Consider the following 27,099-nt stretch of genomic DNA (forward strand, 5'->3'; position numbering starts at 1 on the left):
CTCGGCGGAGCTCCTCCCCCGCCCCCCCACGTGAAGCCTCCCGGGGCTCCGCGGCTCACTTCCCAAGATGGCGCGCATGTGGAAAGTGGCGGCGGCGGCGGCCGCGGCGGCGGCGGCGGCGGCGGCGGAGGGCGCAGCAGGTGAATACCCCGCGCGGTCCGGCCTGCCGGGGAGCGGGGCGCGCGGGGCGCGAGCGCGGGGGCTGGCGGAGGAGGCCGGCGGCCGGAGCACCCGCGTCCCTGGGCTTGGGCACCTGTGAGCCCCTGTGGGCGGGAGGGACCTCCCGGGAACGCCTCAGGGGAGCGTGGGGTTTCCTCACAGCGTTCGAGCCTCCCTGGCACCCCCCGCCCCGGGTGTGTGCACTTGACCTTGCCATCTGTACATTGAGGGGCGCCTGCGTGGCTTAGTTGATTAAGCGTCTGCCTTCGGCTCGGATCGAGATCCCTTTGCCCTGGGGTAGAGCCCCACGTCAGGCTCTCTGCTCCAGGGGGAGCCTGCTTCTTCCTCTCCCTCTGCCTGCTGTCCCCCTGCTTGTGCCCCGCCCCCCGCCCCGTCAAATAAAATAAAGAAAAAAAAAAAAAAAGATAGGTGACCCCAGAGGGGGGAAGGGACCTGCCCACGGGGACAGACGGCCCGGCGGGGACAGAAGTGGGTGAAAAAATGGCAGAGGGACAGTGAGTTCTGATCTCCGTGCACTCTAGGAGAGTGGGGCGAGTCCTTTAAGAAACGTAGGCTGGGGGCACCCGCGGGGCTCAGATGACATACAGTGATAAGTGTATAAGAAATGTTGTGACTGGTTGAGAAAGACTGTAGTGGTCAATAAAGAATTGGTTAGGGGCACCTGGGTGGCTCAGTGGTTGAGCATCTGCCTTTGGCTCACGGCTGACCCCGGGGTCCTCGGGTGGAGTCCCCCGCATTGGTCTCCCCGCAGGGATCCTGCTTCTCCCCCTGCCTATGTCTCTACCACTCTCTATGTCTCTCATGAATAAGTAAATAAAAATCTTTAAAAAAAACAAACGTAAGCCGAAGTCCTAAGTACTTCCAGTATCCTAGGAACACTTGGAGGTCAGCTGTGAAGAACACCAAGAGTATTGTTTCCCTCCTGCCCTAATATATTTGCTATTCTCTATGTAAACAGGAAAGACAAAGGCAGACGAATTTGGAAAGTTCCTTGAGTCCTCTAAACCTCCGTTAAAAAAAAAAAAAATAGACTCAGTAATGACAGAAACTCAATTTTTCTGACTCTCAGGCTACCCACTTTCTCCTGTTTCTCTCTTTTTCCTCTTCTTTGTCAGAGAGCCACTATTTGAATTCTGAAATTTCTTATTAGGAAGAGTGCCAAGTGTGTAACGTGTCCAAAGTTATTCCTGAACATTTGCCATAAGCCTTCAGCTTAGCACCTTCGGAAAGTATTCAGGGGGGTGAGTCTTTAATAATGTTAGATCTCTTTGCTGGATAGTGCTGTCTCTGGTCAAACTTAACAGTTCTAGTCCTCCTTTGAACTCCCATCTCAAACTAACCAGTTCTTTTTCTTTTTTTCCTCTTTTTAAAGATTCCATTTATTTATTCATGAGAGACACAGAGAGAGGCAGATACATAGGCAGAGGGAGAAACAGGCTCATTGTGGGGAACCTGATTCAGGACTCCATCCCAGGACCCCGGGATCATGCCCTGAACCAAAGGCAGATGCTCAACCACTGAGCCACCCAGGTGCCCCTAACCAATTCTTTATTGACCACTACAGTCTTTCTCAACCAATCACAACATTTCTTATACACTTATCACTGTATGTCATCAGGGCTAAGTGATGGGCCACATACAAAGAAGTGCTCCATAATAGTTTTAGTTATTTCAGTACGTTATCAGTTTAAAGAGGTGATAGGTATACATGAAAAAATATTATAACAGGCTGAGCACAGCTTGTTGAAATGAATCTAATTAATAGGTGATTCTCAAGTGTTGATAATAACACACGCTTAGCTTACACACGATTGCAAGTAACACTTTCCAAAAAACAAAGATAAAAAAATAAGAAAGTGTTGTCTCTTATCATCTCTTAGGAAGCCATCTGTTAGAATGTAGATATTGTACATAAAACATACACTAAGGATATTAAAAACTGAGAATCAAAGGAATGGTAAAAATTTCAGAGGAAAAAGAATTCAACATCATGGTTTAACAATATCAACTTTGATGCAGACAGACCTGGGCTTGAGGCCCAGCTTAGTACGACCTTGAAGAAATTACTTAATCAGGCCTATTTTCCATGTTTGCAAATGGGAAAAATAATATTGTCTGATGCACAGAGTTATGGTGAAGATTAAAGTGTTTCCTGAACTATTACTGTTATGTCTATTTTATGGTCATGAGGACTAATAGGCAGAGCTAGACTACCACATGATATATTCCCACTTCAGAATTCATGATTTCACAGTTTGCTTAGGCAAGATTACAGATTTAAGCAAGCTTACATGGTAGTATTGTTGCATAACTCTAACAATGAAATAAAGCCATGGGTCTCTCCTGATGAGTGAGGTCAAATCAGCAAGATGGTACACCATGTTATGCCACAGGATTCAGTTCTCTACTGTTGGTAAACCCCAGCAGTGTGTAGAATGCCTAGAGACTAGAGCATATCTGCACTGGGGATAATAACCAGCTTACACATTCTTGAAAGGCAGAATTGTTACCAGTTTCCACTTCTCTGTGATATTAAAAGGAGTTTTCAAGTTAAAGCAATAGTCACAAGCAGTGTGGATGAGTTAGAGGGTTATTATAAACAACTAATTTTAACTTGAAAAAATTGTAAATCACTATTCTTGTATCAAAAAGCAAAAAGAGGGGACCCCTGGGTGGCTCAGTGGTTGAGCCTCTGCCTTTGGCTCAGGTTGTGATCCTCGGGGTCCAGGGATCGAGTCCTGCATCAAGCTCCCCACAGGGAACCTGCTTCTCCCTCTGCCTATGTCTCTACCTCTGGCTCTGTGTCTCTTGTGAATAAATAAAATATATATTTTTAAAAAAAGGCAAAAAGAAGACTGTGCCTCTAATACCTTTCAAAAGCATTATTCCACCAGGATGTCAGTAGTTACTAAATACTGTAGTTTTATGAAATCATGATGTCAGTAATCACTGAATACTGAAATACTACCAAAGATCTTCTAAAATCACAGCCCACACAGTAAGTTTTCCAGAGTAAAAGGAGAATAGACTCCTTATTGTAAAAAGTAGCAAGTTGTGGATTGATGAAATGATGCAGGGAATACAGAAATACTATGTATGCCAAAACATTGGCAAAAATACCAGTAATATTTAGTGTTTGAGTAAAATTTTTAGCATAACTCTAGTATATATGTATATAGGGTAGGTACACAGTTTTTTTCCTTTAAAAGCATAACATATGTTAGAAGTCAGAGATGCTTGCATTTATAAGTAAGTTATTATGTAACCTTCCTGTAAGTGCCCATAATGATAGTTCTTGGTATTTGTTATGTACTTGTGCCAGGCACTTTTCTAAACCCTTTGTATATATTATTCATTTTAGCCTCATGACAGTTCTATGAGGTAGGTATTATCTTCCTATATGAGAAAAGAAAGATAGAGTGGGTAAGTAACTAGCCGAAGTTACAGAATGAATAGTAGGTCAAGATTTAAACCAGGGCAGTGTAACGCTGGAGCCCACATTCTTAACTGTAACACATGCTGCTTGTCATATGATACTTAATCACAAAACCTAAAAGTAAACATATAAATAATAATTTGAATATTGGAGAAGAGACATTTTTATATGTGTATTTTTAGAAATACTTTTATTCAGTAGTTAATGGGGGGTATTAAGAGGAAGGGAATGTAATTTCCAACAAGTCATACTTTATGGCAAGAACTGAATACTAATAATATATATATATGTATATTTTGGTAAAGTATATAGACATCATCCTAAGAGAAAAGTAAAATGAAAACAATGTATTCCAAAGGCTGGCTTTGATTTACTCTGCTATTTTATTAGATGCTTGAACCTTAAATAACTCCCTTTTTCTTTTATTGTGGTTAAATATACATAACAAAATTTGCCACTTTAACAATATTTAGGTGTACAGTTCAGTGGTATTAAATACAATTGACCCTTGAACAAAACACAGGTTTGAACTGCATGGGTCCAGTTATACTCATAATTTTATAGTACAGTACTGTAGATATATTTTCTCTTACAATTTTCCTAATATTTTCTTTTCTCTAGCTTACTTTGTTGTAAGAATATAGCATATAATTACATATAATGTAAAGTATGTGCTAATTGACTGCCTATGTTAATCAGTAAGACTTTTGGTCAACAGGTAAGATTTTGGGTAGTTGAAAGTTATGTGCGTTTTTTTTACTGTGTTGGTGATCAGCACTCTGAGCCTCCCGTTTTGCTCAAGACTCATCTGTATCGTCGTATTGTGCAGCCATCACAACCATCCAGCTCCAGAACTTTTCATCATCCCAACCTGAACCTCTATACCCATTGATAAATAAGCCCGTTATCTCCTACCCCAACCTCTGGGAAACTACTATTCTAATTTCTATGAAATTGACTAGTCCAGTTGCTGTATTAATGTGGAATTATACAGTATTTGTTCTTTTGTTCTAAGGCTTGTTTCTCTTAGCATGTTTTTAAAGTGTATGCATGTTGTACCATGTGTCAGAACTTCATTCCTTTTAAAAGTTGAATAATATTGCATTGTACATGTATATCACATCTTATACTTTCATCTGTCGATGGACACTTGGGTTATTTCCAGATTTTGGCTCTTGTGAATAATACATCTATGAACATGGATATAGAAATATCTCCTTGAAGTCCTATTTTCAGTTCTTTTAAATATATACCCAAAAGTGGGATTGCTGGATAATATGGTAATCTTAGGTTATGACCCTATCTTTAAGGAACATAATACTTCACAAAAAATCAGAAGAAGCTCAGAAAAATAAATCCTATGAGTACACACAATAAATTCCAATTTGGCTTGCAAAGGATGGACTCATGAAAAAAGGTGTTTTGAAAATAGAAGATGATCCTCTTAGGAGACAACAGTGGCCAAGTTTTAGGACTGTAAGGAGAGATTTACTTTTATTATGGAGTCATGTGTATGTGGGGGTACAGAAACACAGTCTGTTTACCGACTGTGATGAGTAAAAAGTTATTCTTAGCAGAGTTTTAAACAGGTTGAAAATAGTATATGATGCTGTGACATCCACTGGCTGAATGCAGAAAACATAGGGGCTTCTCACCAAACAACTTGAAGGCACTTCTGATGAATGGCTTTCTAAGTATGTTATATTTCCTCAAGCAAGATATACGAAAGTTCAGACTTTAACAAACTATTACATGTTCTAAATTTAGGTTATGTTATGTAAAGTTTGCACAATTTTGCAAATGTATAAGAAAACATTGAATTATACACCTCAAATGAGTGAACCTAATAGTGTTTAAATTATATCTCAGTGAGAAGTTAGGAAGACCTTACTACAAGTGACTACTCACAATTTTGTGACACTATGTACATATTTAACATAATTTCTTTTTTAAACAGTAAGTACCCTTAATGCAGTTGAGTATAGGCCCTTGTAGCTAAACCTTTAACTTATTTGGAGCCAGTGTTTGGGAAGACTGGTCTGAAATAAATGCAATCTGAATGGAAGGAAATGCAATGTTATTTTTAAGTCAAGGCATTGAAAGTATTTAGCAAGTGCTGATAGTGAGGGAAAGATAAGAATTAGAGTTAACATACACACCAGATTTGGTAAGCTGTCTATTTCTTATATGTCAGATTCCTGATTTGTGGAAGTCCTTTGTTTTTTTTAAATCTGTAGATACTCATCTTTGCAATCCTATTGGGTTTTAACACTCCTGGGTTTTTTTGTTTTTATTTTTTTTAAGATTTATTTATTTATTTATTTATTTTTTGTGGAAGTCCTTTGTTTTTTTTAAATCTGTAGATACTCATCTTTGCAATCCTATTGGGTTTTAACACTCCTGGGTTTTTTTGTTTTTATTTTTTTTTAAGATTTATTTATTTATTTTTTAATTTTTATTTATTTATTCATGATAGTCACAGAGAGAGAGAGAGAGAGGCAGAGACACAGGCAGAGGGAGAAGCAGGCTCCATGCACCGGGGGCCCGATGTGGGATTCGATCCCGGGTCTCCAGGATCACGCCCTGGGCCAAAGGCAGGCGCCAAACCGCTGCGCCACCCAGGGATCCCCTTAAGATTTATTTATTTGAGAGTGTGTGTGTTCACATGAGGGGGGTTGGCAAAGGGGGAGAGAGAGAGTGCCAAAGAAATCTGTGTGATCTCACCACCCTGAGATCATGCATGACCTGAGCTGAAATCTAGTTGGCCGCTTAACCTGCTGAGCCACCCAGGGTTCCAACAGGCTTAAATACCTGATTCATTTACATATTTATACATTGTAGTTTATTGTAAAACTATATGGAATAGTCACAAATTATACATTACAGAATTCAAAGTAATGCAGTTAGTTGTACCTTTCTGAGATGGGAGGCAGAGAAACCTGAAACTAGAGTTGTGAATTCCTACCAGTCAGAGGGCAACTTAAATTAAAAATATCATTTAAAATTTGCCAGAGGCATGGGATGCCTGGGTGGCTCAGTGGTTGAGTCTGCCTTCGGCTTAGGGTGTGATCTTGGGAACAGGAATCAAGTCCCACATCTGGCTCTCTGCAAGGAGCCTGCTTCTCCCTCTGCCTATGTCTCTGCCTCTCTCTGTGTGTCTCTCGTGAATAAATAAAATCTTTAAAAAATAAATTCCACTTTATGAATATGAATCATTTGCCATTGGTCATGAAAGTGCTGTCATGTCATAGTGCTGTCATGAAAGTTTGTATCCAGTTTTTGTTTGAGTACATATTTTCAATTATTTTAGGTACCAAGGAGTGGAATTTCTGAGTCACATGCTAATTGTATATTTAATTTCTTGAGTTTTCCATACTGTTCCATGGCAGCTCTATCATTTTACATTCTTACCAGCAATGTACAGCTCTATCATTTTACATTCTATCAGTGTACATTCTTACCAGCAATGGTACAAGCAATATACCAGCATTGTCCAGTTTCTCCATATCCTCATGATCACTTGTAGTTGTGGGTATGAACTGGTATCCTATTGTGTTTTTTATTTACCTTTCCCTAACAGCTAATTATACTGAGTATCTTATATATTTTTTGGCCATTTTTAAGTTCTTAACCCTTCTTTTTTTAAAAGTTTGTTTAAGTAATCTACCCACAGTGGGACTCCACCTCATGACCCCGAGATCAAGAGACTCATAACAAGTGAACCAGCCAGGCGTCCCTCTTAACCCTTCATTTTAAAGAAGTTGAATTATTGAATTCTCACGGGGTTTATTTTTGTTCTATTCCTAGGGACCTAATAAAGCCAATAAGGTAATACCTCTTTCCTCAAACTAATTTAAATTTCTAGAGATAAGGTAATCCTATAACTACAAAGTCTTGACTTTCACATTATATAAAGATGTTATCTTTCTACTGTCCTAACATATAATGAAGATTTTGTGTTCCATTAAAAAGAAAAAGAGCCAGTCATTCTAATAACTCCTTCTCCCATTTCCAAATGAGAAGGTGATTATGGAGAAAGGTAGACAGACTACAGGGATGCTTCCAATAACATGATTTGCTTGGGCTTCCTTCTCAGTGTCAAAAGTGTTGGAATGTTCCCCAACAAACTGGAACAGTGTATAAAACTTCACCTTCATTTGGACATCTTGTAATTTGTTCCTCTGATATTTCTCTATGTTCCATTGCTAGTAATAGGAGGCCTGCCAAGAAACCACCAGCTGCCCATCTCTTATAGAGATAACACTGATAAGAATTCAGAAATACCTAAACTCAATATTTGACATACCCTTAAAATTTCACAGTGCAAACGACTTTTTTTTGATGTGCATTTTACTCTAAAGATCACTGGCCTTAGCTACAATTTTTTTTTTAATGCAAATACATTCTGTATTGGACTTTCATTGCAAAATGCACAGATAGGGATGCAAGGAAAGAAAGGAAAAGCAGTTTGACCAATGATTTTGTTGGTTGTTGACATTTTTAAAATTTGCTACCACCATGCTCTCAAGATAAATTCTTGGTCTCCGCAGATTACCCTGAATACCAGACAGTTAGCAAATGATCATTTTATGTCAGTAACAATAAGAATGGCTGAATTTATTCTACACCTATTATGTATGCTTGGCACTGTATTATATTTTTTGCACCAAATATCTAATCTTTACAACAAACTTAGCAAGGTAGATATTTAGCAGGTAGTACCAGAATTTTTTTTAGCTGAAGTAAAATATAAGAGAGTAGAAACTATCAGACCACATCACATCTATTGAGAATCAGATCTGCTTTTTATGAAATTTTCTTTCACTTGTACATTTATGTATTTGTGTACTAGGTTGGAGTACACTTGAACTTCATAATATGGTGAATCCAAGAATTGATCTGTGTCAGCCTATTGATAATGACAACCTTTGGGTATTTCAATAATCAGTAATACAGGCTTGAGCATAGCAGAAGAGTATCTTAGGCTGAATTTTGCCTTCTTCTGACTTATGATGCATCGTGTTTGTCAAGCAGAGTACCATGTACTGGTTACCAGTGCCAGGGGAGAACTCTAAACACTACTCCCTGTTTCATCTTAGTATCAGAGTCTTCAAAGAAAACACAAGCAGTATGATAGAATAGTGCTTTACTTACACAGAAAGGAGACAGCTAGATTACCTTTAACGGTGAGTGTTGGTCCACCATTGTCATTGGGTCTTTATCAGTGGCTGGTGCAGGACAGTTTATCTATACACACACCTCTTATGCCACAGTACAAAAAAACCCTGTCCCCTCTCTGCAGAGGAGTGACATAGCAATGAGGTTCGCCCTATGATGCACACATTTTAAGCTGAGACAAAAGAGCATTCACGGAGTCTGAAAGAGGGAAATCTACTCCCAGGACAAGGTGATAAGCCCTGCACAGGCCGAGTGGGCTCTTTATATCTCCTGGTAAGGAAGTTTCATCCTTCTGCAGTTGAGTGGGGGTTGAAAGACTACACTCATGAGACTGCCTTTCCCCACAAGGTTTGTGATCTTTAATAGTGTCACTTTAATTTCCTCATTATCAGCAATTTCAGTAAAGGGAAATTGTTAGCTGGAGCTCTGTGTTATTAAGTACTGTTTAAAGTGTTTTCCATTAAAAGCTAAACCTAATTGTTTTAGAATATGTATTTTTCAGTTCGGTATTTTATGCCTTTTATATTAAGTGATGTAGTATTACAACATTATTTTTAGACCTTATATATGTCTATAGCTTTCATTCTGGGGAGAATCTGGCTCTTAAAGTCCAGTGTGGTGGGGACTGGGGAAACAGTAATCCACAGGGAGAACACATTACAGGTCTCTTCAATTTCTGAATAAAAGAGATTTCTTCACATTCAGAAGTTCTGTTTCTAATTCTTCACAATTACAAAAAGAAGCATTTTTAAAAATCTGGTCTCAGAGGGAATTCTCATAAGTTTAAGAACTCTCTTAATCTTCCCAACAGTGAGATATTTTGCTTAGTAATCATTCAAAAAAATCACATTAAAAAGCACTGCAAAGCTTTTTATGGCTTTAATACATATTACAGAATATAAGACAAAAAAATTGGTTATAGGTAGGGATGAAAATTGCATGTTCTTGTTTAAATATGTGTATTTCACTGTCACGTTCAAACTTAACCTCTTGTGAAATGTAGAGAATAGCAAGTAATTCTTAGTGCTGTGCAGTTATCCTTTAAGTGTTATCAGTAAATAGAAATTATTATGAAAAAATGCCGTCTTTGTTTTAAATCTGAAAAGCTCAGAATTAGTTTTTAGTTCAGACAGTTGTTTCAGAGCAGAGTAATTTGACCTATTTTTTCCATTTATCTCACCGATTTAATTTCAGGAATTAAAACCAGAATAGGTATATAAATGATTTTTACATGTATTATTCATTTAGTTTTTTTTAAAAATTAATTTTATAAATCCATTAGTTTTCAAAAAGAAGGATACCAATGGCTGTTCCATTTTTCAGGGTTTTTTTCTAGGCTTCAGACACCGGTTTCAAAAGTGAGAACTTTTTCCACATCACAGTCCTCGCTTCAAGTGGCAGGCCCTGTGTGGAACCTGGGTCGACTCAATCACATAGCAGTTGCAGTGCCAGACTTGGAAAAAGCCAAGGCATTTTATAAGAATATTCTGGGGGCCCAGATAAGTGAGGTGGTCCCTCTTCCTGAGCACGGAGTATCTGTTGTTTTTGTCAACCTGGGAAACACCAAGATGGAGCTGCTTCATCCATTGGGAAATGACAGTCCAATTGCAGGTTTTCTGCAGAAAAACAAGGCTGGAGGAATGCATCATATCTGCATTGAGGTATTTTATTTCAATGTTTAGTGTTTTCAAATTTCTCTTTTACAAAGTGCCTTTTACTCTTTAAGACTACATATTGTCACTGTCATCAGAAGCTGGTATTAAGTTTTTAAAAGGGAATGGTAATACTGGTCTTACTCAAAGATGGATCCATGGATATATTCTCTTTCCCTTTAGAAAACTAAATAATAATATATTTTATTGAAGTCTAGATTTAATGGCCACAACAGAGGCCACCAAAGCTGACCAAAATAGATTTGCATCTCTGCTATAGTACTTATTAATTACACGCAACCTCCCATGTAATTAGGAATACAGCTGCTTTCACTGTTACATACAAGGCAATTAGAAGAAGCAGTTTATAAATTATAAATTTTATAAATAAAGTTTATAAATTATAAATTTTATAAATAAAGTTTATAAATTATAAATTAGAAGAAGACTATAAAGAATTTCCATATACATGCTAAGTATTCTTAGGATTATTTTCTATCCTTAACATTCTAATAACTTCTTCCTTATTACAAAAGCAATACACTTTCAATTGGTGACTGATTTTTAAGACCTTTCAATTGCATCTGCTTAATTCCCAAGAAAAACTTGAAATGTTAGACAGGAACATTCTCATTAGAGAGCCTGTATCAAATAACTGCCTTTTGTAATATCAGCAAACTAATTGATTATGCTTTGGTTTAAATCATTTTGATAGGACAATTCTTTTGATAAAAAGAATGGTGTAATTTATTGGTAGGCCTCATTCCTAACTTAGAAGAGAAGGGGGTTGATTCTAGTGTGAATTCAAGGATTTAGTTCATTTTGCAAATATATTTTAGAACCTATAATGTTCACTCTACCAAGTAATAGGATTCAGCAATGAGGAAGAAACGGATCATGTGCACAGTGACAAGGGGCAACTATTTAAACAGGCAGATAAAGCAGCATTAATAGACATGTCTTCTTAGTAACACCAATAAAGGAAAGATTGCTCCTGGCTGGCAGGAGGAGAGGAGAAGGCATCATCACAGGCTTTAAGTTGTAAATGAATGTGAAGGAATTCCCCAAGTCAACAAGAGGAGGAAGATATTCCAGACAGAGGGAATAACATATGGAAAGGAATAGAGTTATCCTAACAACTCATATTGTATCTTCTGGTAGTATATGGAGTATTTAATGTGTACTAATTTCTTTAATTTTCACAGCTACTCTATGAGCGACTTTACTCACCTTTGACAGTTAACTTGCCCATAGTCAAATTATTAGTAACTGGGAAGGCTGAGATTCAAACCTAAATTTGTCCTAATTCCAGGATCTGCACTGTTAGCCATGATGCCAGATTGCCTTCATTATATTGGCTAAGTTTAAAATTTGAGGCTGGGGTGACATAGTATGTTAGGAGCTAAACAAGCCTAATATTTAACCTTTACACCTTTTTTTAGGAGGTTAATTTTGGCTGCAAGTCTTTATGTCAGTGGACTTGAGGGTTTGTCTAAGACACCCCCCCAGGATGAGAAGCAGGATCATCAACCTTTGAATTGACTCTTCCCTTTCCCACACTACAGTGTCTGTTCTACATCAGAGAGCCCATGCCTTCAAAGGAAGCTGCCATGTGAGTTAGAGTTCAGTTAAGTAAAGAACAAAGTTTAAGGTAACAGCTAATCCAAAAGCACAGATTAAAAAGGGGAAATGAAAATGTATGTCAGTATAAAATGAAGATGTATAATAGGAAAAGGTGTGAAAAGTTATTTGCTATGTTAGTATGACATCCCCTGTCCTTGTTCTCTGCTCTTTATAAAAAATAAAGGGGCTTAACTAGATAGATGGATAGATGGATTTTATTTTTCTGTTCTAGATCTAAAAGTGAGGTGACCCAGAGGGGAGAGAAGGCAGAGAGAGAATACAGCACAAATGCCTGTAAGGAGAGGATCTAAATATTACACATATCACCCCTGTTCATGCCCCATGGTCCCAAGCTTAGTCACATGGTACAATTGGCCACAAGTACAGTCTGTAGTCAGTCAGCCATTTATTTAGCGCTCTTCTTCTAAATGATAAATTCACCCCATCAGAGAAGTGACTTTCTTCTTGTAATTATCACCAGGATACTTTATATTCTTTTTCACTGGGGCCTCAAATAAAACCTCTGGGGGATCCCTGGGTGGCGCAGCGGTTTAGCGCCTGCCTTTGGCCCAGGGCACGATCCTGGAGACCCGGGATCGAATCCCACGTCGGGCTTCCGGTGCATGGAGCCTGCTTCTCCCTCTGCCTGTGTCTCTGCCTCTCTCTCTCTCTCTCTCTGTGTGACTATCATAAATAAGTTTAAAAAATTAAAAATAAAATAAATAAAACCTCTGGTTTAGTAGTGTGTCTACTTTGCACAAGCACCTCAGCTTTTAGTTGACTTAACAGAGATTTTAGACAAAATGTACTTTTTTCTCATACGTGGATTAGTATCTCACCCAGTTGTATCAACAGTTATCTGTCCAAGTTGGCTTTTGGTTTCCATTTTTTTCTTTCCAAGTCTCTTAAACTTGTGTGGTTTGCCTTTCATTAAAGGAAGTTTATTTATTTATTTTTTTTAAGATTTTATGTATTCATGTGAGAGGCAGAGAGAGGCAGAGACATAGGCAAGGGGAGAAGCAGGTTCCCTATGGTGAACCCGATACAGGACTTGATCCCAGGACCCTGGAATCACGCCCTGAGTCAAAAGCAGATGCTCAACTGCTGTGCCACCCAGGCGTCCCTCACTAAAGGAAGTTTAGAAGTTACCTCCCCTTGCTTGCAGTATAGACCAAGTAGCCTGCTGTTTTCTGGCACAGCTTTTATTGATGCTGCCAATGTGCACTTCCTGCCCCCTACAGGCCTCTCACTGAAGAAATGATTCTGATATTGAGTAGAACTAGCTATACTTTGACTAAATAACTTAACCAGACAGCAAGGCATGTCACAGTGAAAATCTTTCTTACTCAACAAATTTGTCTTGAAGTTGTAAAAAATATTTAATGTTTCCATGCTAGCTAGTAAACAACTGCTAAACCTCCTGAGTAACATCCCCCTTCCGGAAGCAACCTTCCCTGGGACCCCTGCATAAGGTCCCCTTTACCCTATTTGGTTGATGTCTCTGTTTGCATTATATTGCTGGTTGTTGAGTATTTTCAGTTTCACTTTGATTCTCACTACATAATTTGCTTGGAATATGTAGCTGAACAAAACATGGAGTCCCTATCTTCCTGGAGTTGCCTGCTTGCTTCATTTATTCATACATCCTCTGTATTTTCCACAGAGGATTGGTGGTAACTGACCAAAATACAGTTGATAAGATATAAAATAACAAACATAAGTAATAGTGCAAGTTAGAACAAAAGAGAAATGTAAGGCAAAATAAAACCTTCCCTTTAAGTAAGATTACTATATTTATTTGCTTTACCGAATATCACTTTGTAGTTGCTGAAACAAAAGGGAAAATAAGCAATATTCAAAATAATTATGGCTCCTTCCCCCTTCCTTCCCTTCCTGAACAATTCAGTCTTGAAGACTTAGGTTGGGCACAGCAAAATAGTTGTCCATGTTTGTGGGGAGAGCTGGAGTAGCCCAAAGCAGGGTGTTGGAGCCAGAGTAGGGTAAGAAGAGCATCTACAAGTGGGAGCTGCCTACCTTGGGAGAGCCAGAGACTGAGTAAGATGCCCATGCATGAGTAGGTCCAGCTCAGGGTGACGGGGAGCTCAGATGGAGTGGGAAGTGTAGACAGGTGAGTGGGGAGGGAACAACATGTGGTGAAGAGTGCATTGCTGAAGGAAGGACAGCAGCAGGAATAGGGCTGATTTCTTAGAAGGTTTAATCAAATAAGGAAGTATAGTGAAGATCATGGGAATCAGGTTTACCAGTCTGAGAAATGGCATTACAAGTACAAAAAGGATATTAGATTTTATTTAGAGGTAACCCTCACTGTACCAGGCTGTTGGGGAAAAGCATATGATAAAAATGTTATTTAAAAGAGAAGATTAGGGGCTCCTGGGTGGTTCTGTTGGTTAAGCATCTGCCTTTGACTCAGGTCATGATCCTGGGGTCCTAGGATCAAAACCTGAGTCCACCTCCCTGCTTAGCAGGGAGTCTGTCACTCTCCCCCAGCCCCATTCCCCCTGTTTGTGTGCTCTTGTTCTCTCTCTCTCTCTCAAATAAATGAATTAAATCTCTTTAAACGTAAAAAAAAAATAAGATTAAAAAGTGTAAAGAAATGCAGCCGTTTTATTTTCTGAATAATGTCATAATAGAGAACTTATTTTTTTGTTTATGGCTTTGTATATCTTATAGATCTGTTTCCACTGAGCATATATTCCTTATGGAAGAAAGATTGTAAAGCTAGTAAGACAACTTATTTTTTAAAAGTTCCAGTTTAGGGGCACTTGGGTGGCTCAGTCAGTTAAGCGTCTGCCTTCAGCTCCAGTCATGATCCCAGGGTCCTGGGATCAAGCCCTGCATCAGGCTCCTTGCTCAGCAGGAAGCCTGCTTGTTCCCTCTCCCTCTGCCTGCTGCTCCCCGTATGCTCTCTCTCTCTGTCAAATATATAAAATATATATATATATATATATATATATAAAATTTAAGTAGAAAATAAAAGTTCTATTTCTGGCTTTATGATAAACCCTAGGAGATAGCTAAGTTTCATGAGTGATCTGTATGTCACCAGTTCCCAGATGTGGGAGTTTCATAGAAAGATAACATTTCCAGAGAACAAAACAAAGCAAAACAAAAATGGGCAGTTTAATGAGGTTTTAAACCTTGTGTTATAAGGGAAAAAATGTAAGTTTCAAACTACTGCTAACATCATTTTGTAAAAGAAAGGGCAATTTCTTACCAAGAAAAAATAAGGAAGAGGAGAGATCCTCTTGGAATAAAAAGAGTCCTGTCAACTGAACAAATGTGGAAGTTGAGGTGATTGATATATGCCCTTCTGACATAATTTCCAAGAATACACAAGAACCCTCTGAAACTCCTGCAGAGTAATATTGCTAAGTTTGAATAATTTAGTTTTTAGTTTAGAGCAAGGGATAGAAAAGATAATTGAAACAAATATTTTATCCAGACTCTTAATTTTAACTTTCATGGAGTTCTGTCAATTTGAGGATTAAATTTCATTCATTAGTGATATCATTTAGGATCATTGTAATTTTATATAAAAGCCCAAATTTTTGGAAGTAGTTAAAATATGCACCATTGGAAACATATTATTCTGTATATTACTCAATGTAGAGTTATTGAATCAATATAGTTGTATGACTGAAACTAATATAATGTTGCATGTTAACTATAATTCAATTTTTAAAAATTGGGGAGGGGGGTGGGGCACCTGGGTGGCTTAGTGGTTGAGCCTCTGCCTTCAGCTCAGGGCATCTTCCCAGAGTACTGGGATCAAGTCCCTCATATGAGGCTCCCCTTGAGGAGCCTGCTTCTCCCTCTGCTTATGTCTTTGCCTCTCTTTTGTCTCTCATGAACAAATAAAATCTTTTAAAAAAGAAAAAATATATTTTTTTCAGTAGCATACTCTTCATAATATTTGGTCACTGAGAATTACATACGATTTTTTTAATTTTTTTTTTTTTAATTTATGATAGGCACACAGTGAGAGAGAGAGGCAGAGACATAGGCAGAGGGAGAAGCAGGCTCCATGCACTGGGAGCCCGACATGGGATTCGATCCCAGGTCCCCAGAATCGCGCCCTGGGCCAAAGGCAGGCGCCAAACCGCTGCGCCACCCAGGGATCCCTACATACGATTTTTAAAAAGATGTTATTTAGTCCCAACTTCTTGCCTTCACAGGTAAGCCTGCATTGATGTTTTTCGAGATGAGACAGTTTAGGACTAGAGAGTATAAGATTTACCTGAAGATTCTGAATTCTGACTGTGACAGCCCAAACATTTTTATTTGGAATACTGGCACTCTTAATTTACAAATGACAGCAGAAAATCAAAATAATTTCCAGTCTTAAGGTACTACCACCAAAAAAAAACCCCAAAAAAACAAAACAAAAAAATTTGATAAGAAGATGAGATAAATAGCCCAGATTTTTACTTCATGGCATTCAAGGTCACACAGAGCTAAAAGATACATTAACTAATGGTACAAAGGATTGTAAAAACAAAATTCATATATGGGTTGTTATTGGCTGTGTTATTTTTATTAGGGGGAAAGACTTAATTTCCCAAATCAAATTGCTTTGCATTTATTATAATCTTAGAGTACATAATGCATCTACTTTCAATTCAGAAAATTATGACAGTATTATTTCTTTGTTTTTACTACTGCCAAGCAAGATACTAGGGAGTTCTTCTGAAGAATTATAAATTTTATAGCAACACTCTAACAAAAGCATAAATATGGTACAAGATCTTTAAAATCAAAATCAGTAACAGAAATAGAAATAGATGCTAGTACAATGTTAATGTAGGCATCAGAGACACAGGAGTCAACCCAACATGCCTTGTTAAGGGTCTCTGTTAATGTAGGCATTTTTTCAAAATATAAGTAATTTATTAAATCATAGAACTATTTCTTGAGTTAAGGAATATCGAAGAGGTAGTATACTAAAAATGGAGATGCAACATCAGAATTGTAGATATTTGTACATGGGTCGAATGTTCTATGATGAAAATATCCATGGTCATATTTAGAGTAGAAGTTACCAAAGGGCACTTGGAAAAAAGTCATGATTCTGTTATGAATTTTTTCAAACATTCAAGAAGTAGAAAAAAGATAATGTTCCCGTCATGCAGATTCAACAGTTTTCAAGATCTTGGCATATTTGCTTTATTTTTTTTTCTTAAAGTATTTAAGTCATTCACAACATGTCATTTTACTTTTATATAGTTTGTGCCTAAATTAAAAATCTTTTGTCACCATCATATACATAGTTCATGAGTCAAATTTATTAGATTGATTCACAAATGTCTCTAGAGTTGACTTACTCTAATCATGACTCAAAGTCCGCTTGTTATAAATGGTTGTTAATCTCTTTAGGCCCTTTTTAAAAATATTAACCTCTTACTAGTATAGTATATTTGTCATGATTGATGAACCAAATTGACGCATTATTACTACCTAAAATCTATATTTATATTTTCTTAGTTTTTACCCAGTGTCCTTTTTATGTCCTAGGATCCCATCTAGGATACCTCATTACATTTAGTTATCATGTCTCCTTTTCTCCTTTGGCTCCTCTTGCCTGTGACAATTTTTCTGTTTACTTGTTTTTGATGACCTTGATATTTTTGAGAATTACCAGTCAGTTATTTTGTAGAAGGTCCTTCAATTGAGACTTTTCTCATGATTTAGACAGACTAGGGTTATTGATTTTTGAGAGGGAGACCACAGAGGTAAAGTGTCATTCTCATATCACATCAAGGATACATATTATCAACATGACTTATTACTGTTGATATTGACCTTTATTCCCTACCTGAGGAAATGTCATCATATTTCTCCACTGTAAAGCTACACTCCCCACCCCCCTTCTCCATAATATAAACTTTGGAAGGAAGTCACTGTGAGGCCAGGGCTGAAGGGAGGGAGAGTTAAGCTCCATCTCCTCGAAAATTCCATAAATTGAAATTTTCCAAATGGAAGATTTGTCTGTTCTTCCCCACTTATTTATTTAACTTTTTGTTACTCAATAATTTACTTATTCATTAAGACGTTTTTTATATCAGTGAAGGTTTATAAGTATTTATACTTTGGGCTGTAATCCAATACCATTTTATTTTGTTGCTTAGATTGTTCAGCTTTCTCAGAAGCGCACTTTGGGTTGACTCCTGTGTCTCTGATGTGACATCTTTTTTGTTTTCCTCCCACACTTCCTTACTTTCTGGCACTGCAAGATGCTCCAACTTATCATCTATATTCCCTGCCCTAGTCTAAAGCCACATATTTCTCCAAGGAGCCCTGGTTCATTTTATTAGAGAATGGTATTAGAAACCAAGATACGAGCTCTAGATATGCTTCTTGCTACCGGAGGATCACCGTTTCTTGGCCTTTTGAGCTAACAGAGCAAGGACATGTATATATTGTATATATACATACATCTATAGATAATTTCTCTGCATAGCCAAACAGAAATTATAAGATGTATATATAGCCTACTTATGAACTCATGAGTTCATACTGGTGTCTCTAACTCTAACCCATTATCACATGGACCACTGTAGCCTTCTTTGCTTGGTTCATAACTGCCCGTACCAACAGTGAGAAACTTGGCTGCCACCATCTGACATCTATTTAATTGTTCAGTTTCAATATGGGTATATGGTGGTTGTATTTGTTTCCTAGGGATACCATAATAAATAACCACAAACTTGGTGGCTTAAAACAGCAGAAATTTGTCTTCTAACTGTCCTAGAGTCCAAAATCAAGAGGAAGAAATATGGAGGGGGAAAAAACAATAGACCATAAGAGAGATGTAGAACATGGTCAAAGGTTTTATCAGTATAGTTGGAATCCCAGAAAAAGAGGAGGGAGAAAATAGAACACAAGTGGCAATTGTAGAAATAGCCTACAAGGACATTACCAATTTGAGGTAAGACATCAACCCCAGATTCAAGCCATGAAAAGACATGGAGGAATCTTGAATATATGTTACTAATGAAAGAAGCCAATCTGAAAAGTCTATCTACTGTGTGATCTAACTATATGACATTCTTGAAAAGGCAAAATACGGAGACACTAAAAAGATCAGTGGTTACCATGGATTGGGAGCGGGAGGAAGGGATGAATAAGCAGAGCACAGAGGATTCTTAAGGTAGTGAAAACACCTTGTATGATACTTTAATGATGGGTACATATCATACATTTATCCAAACCCATAGAATATACAACACCAAAAGTGACCCTACAGTGAACTGCACTTTGGATGATAATGCTGTCAGTATAGGTTCATCAATTGTCACACTCTGATGAGTATGTTGATAATGATGGAAGAAGCTATGCATCTGTAGGGCCAAAGGTTATATGTATGAAATCTCTGTACCTTTGGTCAATTTTGCTGTGACCCTAAAACTCCTACAAAACGTGAAACAAAAAATCTGTAATTCTAGGATTCTGCAATTGATGGAAAAAATATTCTTCAAAAGTGAAAGTGAGAGGAGGACACATGATGAGATGAGCACTGGGTGTTATATGTTGGCAAATTGAATTTAAATAAAAAAATTTTTTTGAAAATGAAAGTGAGGGGCACCTGGGTGGCTTAGTCAGTTAAGAGTGCCTTCAGCTCAGGTCATGATCCCAGGTTCCTGAGATTGAGCCCCATGTCTGGCTTGCTGCTGAGCAGGGAGCCTGCTTCTCCCTCTCCCTCTGCCACTCCCTGTGCTTGTCCTCTCGCTCTCTCAAATAAATAAATCTTTTTTAAAAAATGAAAGTGAAATGGAAGTATCTTACATTGAACAAAAATGAGAGGATTCTTGTCCAGTAGACCTGCACTATGAAAAACCAAAGAAATATTCAGGATGTATATTCAGCCTTCATTCCTTTAGGATGAAGGGAAGTAATACCAAATGAAAATCCAGATCTTTACAAGAAATGAAGAGCACCAGAAATGTTAAATTTGTAGGTTAAAATAAAATAAAATTTTTCTTACCTCAAATTATATGAGATAATTGACTTGAAATTTTTTAAATGTAGGGTTTATAACAAAAAAACTTAAGGTAACAGTAGAAAGGATGGGAATTGGGCAAAGGAAAGTATACTATTGTAAGTTTTTTTATATATGAAATGATAGACTAATAAGATTAAAATAGACATTATAAACTCTAGAGCAATGTTAAGAAAATTAGGGACGCCTGGGTGATTCAGTGATTGGGTGTCTCCCTTCGGTTCAGGGCGTGATCCTGAGCCTGGAGTCCCAGGATTGAGTCCCACATTGGGCTCCCTGCGAGGAGCCTGCTTCTCCCTCTGCCTATGTCTCTGCTTCTCTCTCTCTGTCTCTCATGAATAAATAAATAAAATCTTTTTTTTAAATGTTAAGAAAATTAAGGGATAACTAAAATATAATTTTTTTAAAAGATTTATATATTTATGAGAGACAGACTGAGAGAAAGGCAGAGACATAGGTAGAGGGAGAAGCAGGCTCCTCACAGGGAGCCTGATCCAGGACTCAATCCCGGATCCCGAGATCACGACCTGAGCAGGCGTGCAACTGCTGAGCCACCCAGGCATCCCCTAAAATATAATTAAGATAAAATTGAACAATACAAAAACATGTTTTTTTTTTCCAAGTTTTTATTTAAATTCCAGTTAACATACAATGTAATATTAGTTCCAAGTGTAGAATTTAGTGGTTCAACACTTAGGTACAACACCCAGTGCTCATCATAGCAAGTTGCACTTCTTAATCCCCATCAGTTATTTCACCCCTTTCCCCACCCACCTCTCCTCTGGTAACTATTAGTGCTCTATAGTGTTTCTTAGAGGCACCTGGGTGGCTCAGTCGGTTAAGCATCTGCCTTTAGTTCAGGTCATGATCCCAGAATCCTAGGGTCAAGCCCCACCTCAGGCGCCCTGCTCAATGGGGAGTCTGCCTCTCTCTCTGCCCCTCCTCCCACTCATACTCTCATTCATGCTGTCTTTCTCAAGTAAATAAATTTTTTCAGAAAAAAGAATCTTTGTTTTTTTTACTCCTCTTTTTTTTTACCCCAAAAAATACATGTTTAACCAACAGAAATCAAGAAAGGAAGAATGAAGTATTAATAAGACAAAAAAATTAAATGAGATAAACAAATTCAACTATATGAATGTTAAGTGTGAATGGATTAAACATTATTTAAAATGCAAAGATTATCTGGATTTTTTTTTAACCACACATCTAAAAATTGAATTAAGAAAGCAATTCCATTTAAAATAGCATCAAAAACAGTAAATTACTTAGGAATAAATTGATCAAGAGAACTGCAAAACTTGCACTCCAAAGACTACAAATCATTGTTGAAAGAAATTAAAAAGACCTGAATAAATGGAAATATAATCTATGCTACACATCATATGACTGACTGTTGTTAAAATGACAATATTTCCTAAGTTGATCTACGGAGTTAATGCAATCCCCATCAGATTCTAGTTGGCATCTTTGCAGAAATGGACAAACTAATCCTGAAACTCATATTGAAATGTAAGGGATCCCAAATAGCCAAGACAATCTTGAAAGAGAAGAGCAAAATTGAAAGATTTATACTTGATATTAGCTTATATAAGGATAGACTTAGAAATCAATAAAATAGAATTAGGAGTCAGACACAAATCCTCATATTTACAGTAAGTTTTCAACAAAATAACAATCCCATCCAATGGAGGAAGACTGGTCTTTTCAACAAATGGCATTGGGACAGCTGGATAGCCACATGCAAAAGAATGTATTAGAACACTTGGCTTACACCATAATGTTTTATAAGATTTAAAGATTCTTTTGAGGGTGGGACACAATAGTAATGGATAGATGGAAAGCAAAATTCTTTGTTCCTTAGAGCTCCAAGTGAGAGAAAGCTGCCACAATCCCCCATGTGGCCTACACATTGGGGATTGCACTTGCGGACAGAGTAACAGCAAGCTGGAGCTGTAGTAGGAAGCTTAGTGGGACAAGTGGGGTGAGGTTAGTTAGATTTCATAGGCTCCCTTTGGATTGGCTAATTTGAATAATTCTGTGGGCTCTGGGGCATAGGGACTATAGATGGTTGTTTGGTATCTGTCTCTGGGGCAATTAGAGAAGGCACGTGATAGCCCCAGAGTATGAAGCTAATAAGGGAATGGTTAGGATATGGACTTTATCAGTTGCTCAAGAAGAATTAACCAATCTCTAGCCAGTGCCTCAAAACTGGGTCAAGACAGCATTTCAAGAAAAACCCCGGAGCTGCATTACACCTTATGTAAAAATTAACTCAGAATGAGTCAAAGACCTAAATGTAATAGCTAAAGCTATAAAACCCTTAGAGAAAAATAGGCATAAGTTTTCATGACCTTGAGTTGGGCAATGGTTTCTTAGATATAACACCAAAAGCACAAATAATAACACTGGGCTTCATCAAAATTAAAAAGTTTTGTATAAAAACAAATCTCACAGAATGGAAGAGAATATCTACAAACCACGTTTCTAATAAGGCACTTCGATCCAATGTAGTCAAAGGATTTACAGCTTGTTTTTATCCCTAATCTTTTGTCTGCTTGGTGTAGGAGTTACTGTGAGCTATGCATGTTCGGTTCGCTTTTTATGTTTCAAGCAGTACTATTAGGTATATACAGAGTTGAAATTGTTTTGTCATTTTGGTGGATTGTTCATTTTATTTTTAGGTTGTATCTTTTTATTTAGTGTATTTCGCTTTTTTTTTTTTAAGGTTTTATTTATTTATTCAAGAGAGGCAGAGACACAGGTGGAGGGAGAAGCAGGTTCCGTGCAGGGAGCCTGATGTGGAACTCGATCCCAGGTCTCCAGGATTAGGCTCTGGGCTGAAGGTGGTGCTTAACCACTGAGCCACCTGGGCTGCCCTGTATTTCACTTTAAATTTTGTTTTAGCTGATACTAATATTGCTCTATCAACTTTCTTTTGGTTAATATTTGCCTGGTATATCTTTTTTCCATCCCTTTACTCATCTTTTGTGTAGGTAAGTCTCTTCTAGGGAACATATAACTAAAGTTTTTTTTATTGTTTTGTAGAAATATCTTTCAATCAACAAATATATTTTAAAAATTTATATTCATTCTGATAATCTCATTTTATAATTCATACATTTAATCCATCTCCATTTATGATAACTAATGATGAACATATTGTCTATGTATTTTATAGTATTTTCTTTTTACCTTTTTTAAAATTTTTTTCCTTCTTTCTACTTTCCTTTATTGAGACACTTTTTTTTTACATTCCTTCTGCTTTTAGAGGCCACAGATTTTAGTTCTATTTTTTGTAGTTAGCTTTATTATTTTACAGAAATTTGAACATTAAAAAAGGACAATAATGTAATGAATTCTCATGTATCTAACCCAATTTTAAGTTACCAATTCATGGGCAATCTCATTCCATATATGCTCCCTTCCACCACATTTCTCTCTTCCTAAATTATTTTGAAGCCATTCCCAGACATCATGTAATTTCACCCATAATGTTTCACTGGTATACTATGGTACGTGTGTTTGTATATATATATACTATTACAAAGAATTTGCTGTCAGTTTAACTGAAGGTGGTTACTGTTTTTCCCTGAAAGCTCCTAAGATATTCTCTGTATCATTCATGCTATTAAATTTTGTGAGTTACATATACATGTATTGGTTCATATTGATCTTGATTAATTCTTAAGTTTACTTTTAGCGTGAAGACTTAAATTTTTCTTCAATTATGAAAAATTATCAGTTATCTTTTCAAATACTGCTCCTGTCACTCCATCTTGTCTCTGTCTTTAGCTCCGTTTTGTTAGGATATTTCAATCTATTCTCCATCTTTTAAGTTTTGCTTTAATTTTTTTTTATTTTTTTTTTATTTTTATTTATTTATGATAGTCACAGAGAGAGAGAGAGAGAGAGAGAGAGAGAGAGGCAGAGACATAGGCAGAGGGAGAAGCAGGCTCCATGCACCAGGAGCCTGATGTGGGATTTGATCCCGGGTCTCCAGGATCGCGCCCTGGGCCAAAGGCAGGCGCCAAACCGCTGCGCCACCCAAGGATCCCCAAGTTTTGCTTTAATTTTTAAAAATCTTATCTACACCAGATCCTGCCCCTGTGCTTATGCCTTTAAATGCCAGTGGAATCTTGTCTGTGAACTCAGTCACCAAGCTTTCTTGTGTTCCATTGGCAATACCAAGGAAGACCAATTTAGGCCTAGCCATTGAGAAAGGGTCAGGTTTCCCTTCTAACCGAAATGTTTATCAGTAGGGGAATGAGTAGATCGCCTTTTGTATTTCTATAAAGTAGTTCTTTAGAACACTGTGTAGTAGTTAAAAAGTTGTTCACCTGTATGTCAGCTGACTTAGAAAATTTGCTAAAATTTTTTAAGTAAAAAACAAAAAATAATGCATACAGAAGATATATATGCATATTTAAAACTTTATATACATATTTGTCAAACTGTAAAGTTTATTTCTTTTTAAAGATTTTTACTTATTTATTCATGAAAGACACATAGAGATAGAGACATAGGCAGAGGGAGAAGCAGACTCGGAGCCCAATGCAGGACTTGATCCCAGGACCCCACGATCACATCCTGAGCCAAAGGCAGACCTCCATCACTGAGCCACCCAGGCGTCCCAAACTGCAAAGTTTAGAGCCAACTGTCAAGTTTATTGGACACATGGTCCAACAAAAGACCACCTCACTTGTGATACCATCTGCAGATTTAATGGTGTTCTAAACCCTCATGCTCAGTACTTCACTAGAAATGCTCACAAGACTCAGTGAAAGTTATTATACTCACGGTTGTGGTTTATTACAAGCAAAATCAGCCAAAGGAAGAAACACATAGGGCAGAGTCTGGGAGGATTCTAAACGCAAAGCTTCCATTTTCTTCAGGACCATTCTGGTATCGATGTGTGACAATATGCATTGAGTATATTGCCAACCAGGGACTCTAACAAAAACTTTAGTATTGAGGTTTTTTTGGTACTTTATTACTTAGGCCTGATTGATTGACCACATGGTTGAACTTTCTCCATATCAACTGATATCCTGTGACCCACAGCTCCTATCTTAAATCACATGGTTTCTGGAATAGCCAGCTCCTCCTCTAAGACTTGGGTTTGGCCAGCTTACTTTAAGAATCAATCTGGTCAGCCTCTACCCTAAACAAAGACACTCCTCTCAGATTACATAGGTTATCTCCCAGACGTTGAGGCAAGACCTCTCTTTAGAAAAGGCCAAATTCTTTACTAGTACACATATATGTAAACTTATAAATTTATTTCAGGATTTGGAAGAATGTGTGCTGAGTTGAAGATAGTAGTTCCCTTTTGAGAGAAAAGTGATTGTGGTGGTAGTAAAAGGGTACTTAGCTTTATCTGTATCCTTAAATTTTCATGTACTCTGTAATTTTTAAATTATTTTAAAATGGAAAGATTGAATTTAGACTAACTTTGGGAAAATGGAAAGAGAAGTTACATTCAATAGAAAGAAATTCATTATGTCCAGATATGGAAAGATAAGACATCAGGAGGAATTCTACTATTCTGCAAAAGATGAGAGTATTTGGAGATACATGACGTAACCATGATCATAGTCTGGGCATGACTTTGACATAGCTATCAAGTTTAAAATGAAACATTGTCGGGAGTGTACAAGTAGAATGTACACTATTTGAAGAAATCATCATTTATTTATAGTAATAGCTAGTATCCTCCTTATCGGTTGTTTGTCAAGTTTTAGAATTTAATATATAATTCTTGGCTCATTGAAAATCAGATTGTATAAATATGAACATTTGTTAAATCTATATGTTGGATACATGGGTGTTCTATTCTCTGTGCTTTTTTAATGTTTAGAATGCCATTATATTATTAAACTCCAGGGCGATTTATGACTGCCTAGGAATGGGGGATTTCATGTAATACCTTTCTATCCATTTACTGGGTTCCCAGTCTAAGGAAGATGACTTTCCAAGATAGAGGAGAATCATTCTTTCATCAGTATATAGAAACACATTTGCTCCTTTCCTAGACTGCCAGTAAATATGAAGAAAACAGAGATGATTTTGAAGAGAGTCATAAAATTATAAATGTTTGGATTTTTTAGAATGGGGAAAAACATTTTGATGGCAATTTCATAGTAATTTACATTAAAATATGAAATCTTAATCTCAAAAGTAATAACTAGGTGGTATGGCAGATGGGAGGTTTGTGGATCCAGAGAAACACTCATATCTTTTGAGTACCTACTGTAACCTGTATCATATACTGCTAAAAACTTCTGATCTGTTATTTTAATCTCTTGCCCATTTATACGGTAGGCCTCATCTCTTTATTATAAATTAGGAACTCAAGGCTCTTACAAAAATAAAAAATAAAAAACTATGTGCAGTATCAACAGTAGTACTACTAAAAGAAAATATTGTAAAATGTAACATACATTTTTTAGGTTATAAGGAGAAATAATTACTAATGGTGAAAATTCTTAAGCATTGTGATTGCTCATCTATGAAAATTTACCAACTGCTTTTCCTTCTGTGGAAGTATTAAGCTTATTTTTGTGAAGGTTTAGGAATGATTCTGCCCAGAGGCAGAGAAGATAGACCACATTAGTTTGCAAAGTTTCTTCTAAGTCTTAAGATCCTATAGTTTGGTATTTTTGTGATCTCAAATGTGATCTCAAATGATCTCAAATGTGATTCTTATTTATTTCCTTTTCTCAAGGTGGATGATATAAATGCAGCTGTGATGGATTTGAAAGAGAAGAACATTCGTAGTCTCAGTGAAGAGACCAAAATAGGAGCACATGGAAAACCGGTGATTTTTCTCCATCCTAAAGACTGTGGTGGTATTCTTGTGGAATTGGAGCAAGCTTGACTTATATTTGCAAGAAACTTAAAAAATTCCCACCTAAATAGTCTGAAATTCCCCATCAAATTATACTCCAGCATTGAATCCTTCACTCCTTCCATCACTTAAAAATTCACAATTAAAGAGCACTTTAACTGGA

The 27,099-nt window shown here is 37.2% G+C and overlaps 1 protein-coding gene across 2 annotated transcripts; it reads left to right on the top strand.

Moving 5' to 3' along the window:
- The first annotated feature begins 6 nt into the window (after window positions 1–6).
- Window positions 7–27,099, top strand: MCEE (methylmalonyl-CoA epimerase). Of its 2 annotated transcripts, XR_012016438.1 has the most exons (4): window positions 7–140; window positions 10,118–10,455; window positions 11,889–12,058; window positions 26,814–27,044. XR_012016438.1 is itself a non-coding variant. In XM_072796047.1 (3 exons), exons 1-3 carry the CDS (start codon window positions 68–70, stop codon window positions 26,964–26,966), a joined length of 564 nt encoding a protein of 187 aa, XP_072652148.1. In that variant the 5' UTR covers window positions 8–67; the 3' UTR covers window positions 26,967–27,099. The 2 variants fall into 2 exon arrangements, 1 of the variants encoding a protein (XP_072652148.1); XM_072796047.1 differs by lacking the exon at window positions 11,889–12,058 and having other exon boundaries at window positions 8–140; window positions 26,814–27,099.

This window comes from Canis lupus, chromosome 2 (genome assembly GCF_048164855.1).
Source record: "Canis lupus baileyi chromosome 2, mCanLup2.hap1, whole genome shotgun sequence".
NCBI lineage: Eukaryota > Metazoa > Chordata > Mammalia > Carnivora > Canidae > Canis > Canis lupus.

Bases quoted from the DNA above. Each gene is read 5' to 3' on its own strand.
- MCEE (XM_072796047.1), top strand. From the start codon at position 68: ATGGCGCGCATGTGGAAAGTGGCGGCGGCGGCGGCCGCGGCGGCGGCG. The intron at 141-10,117 runs GTGAATACCCCG...TCCATTTTTCAG, and splicing joins GGCGGCGGAGGGCGCAGCAG to GGTTTTTTTCTAGGCTTCAG. The intron at 10,456-26,813 runs GTATTTTATTTC...CCTTTTCTCAAG, and splicing joins TGCATCATATCTGCATTGAG to GTGGATGATATAAATGCAGC.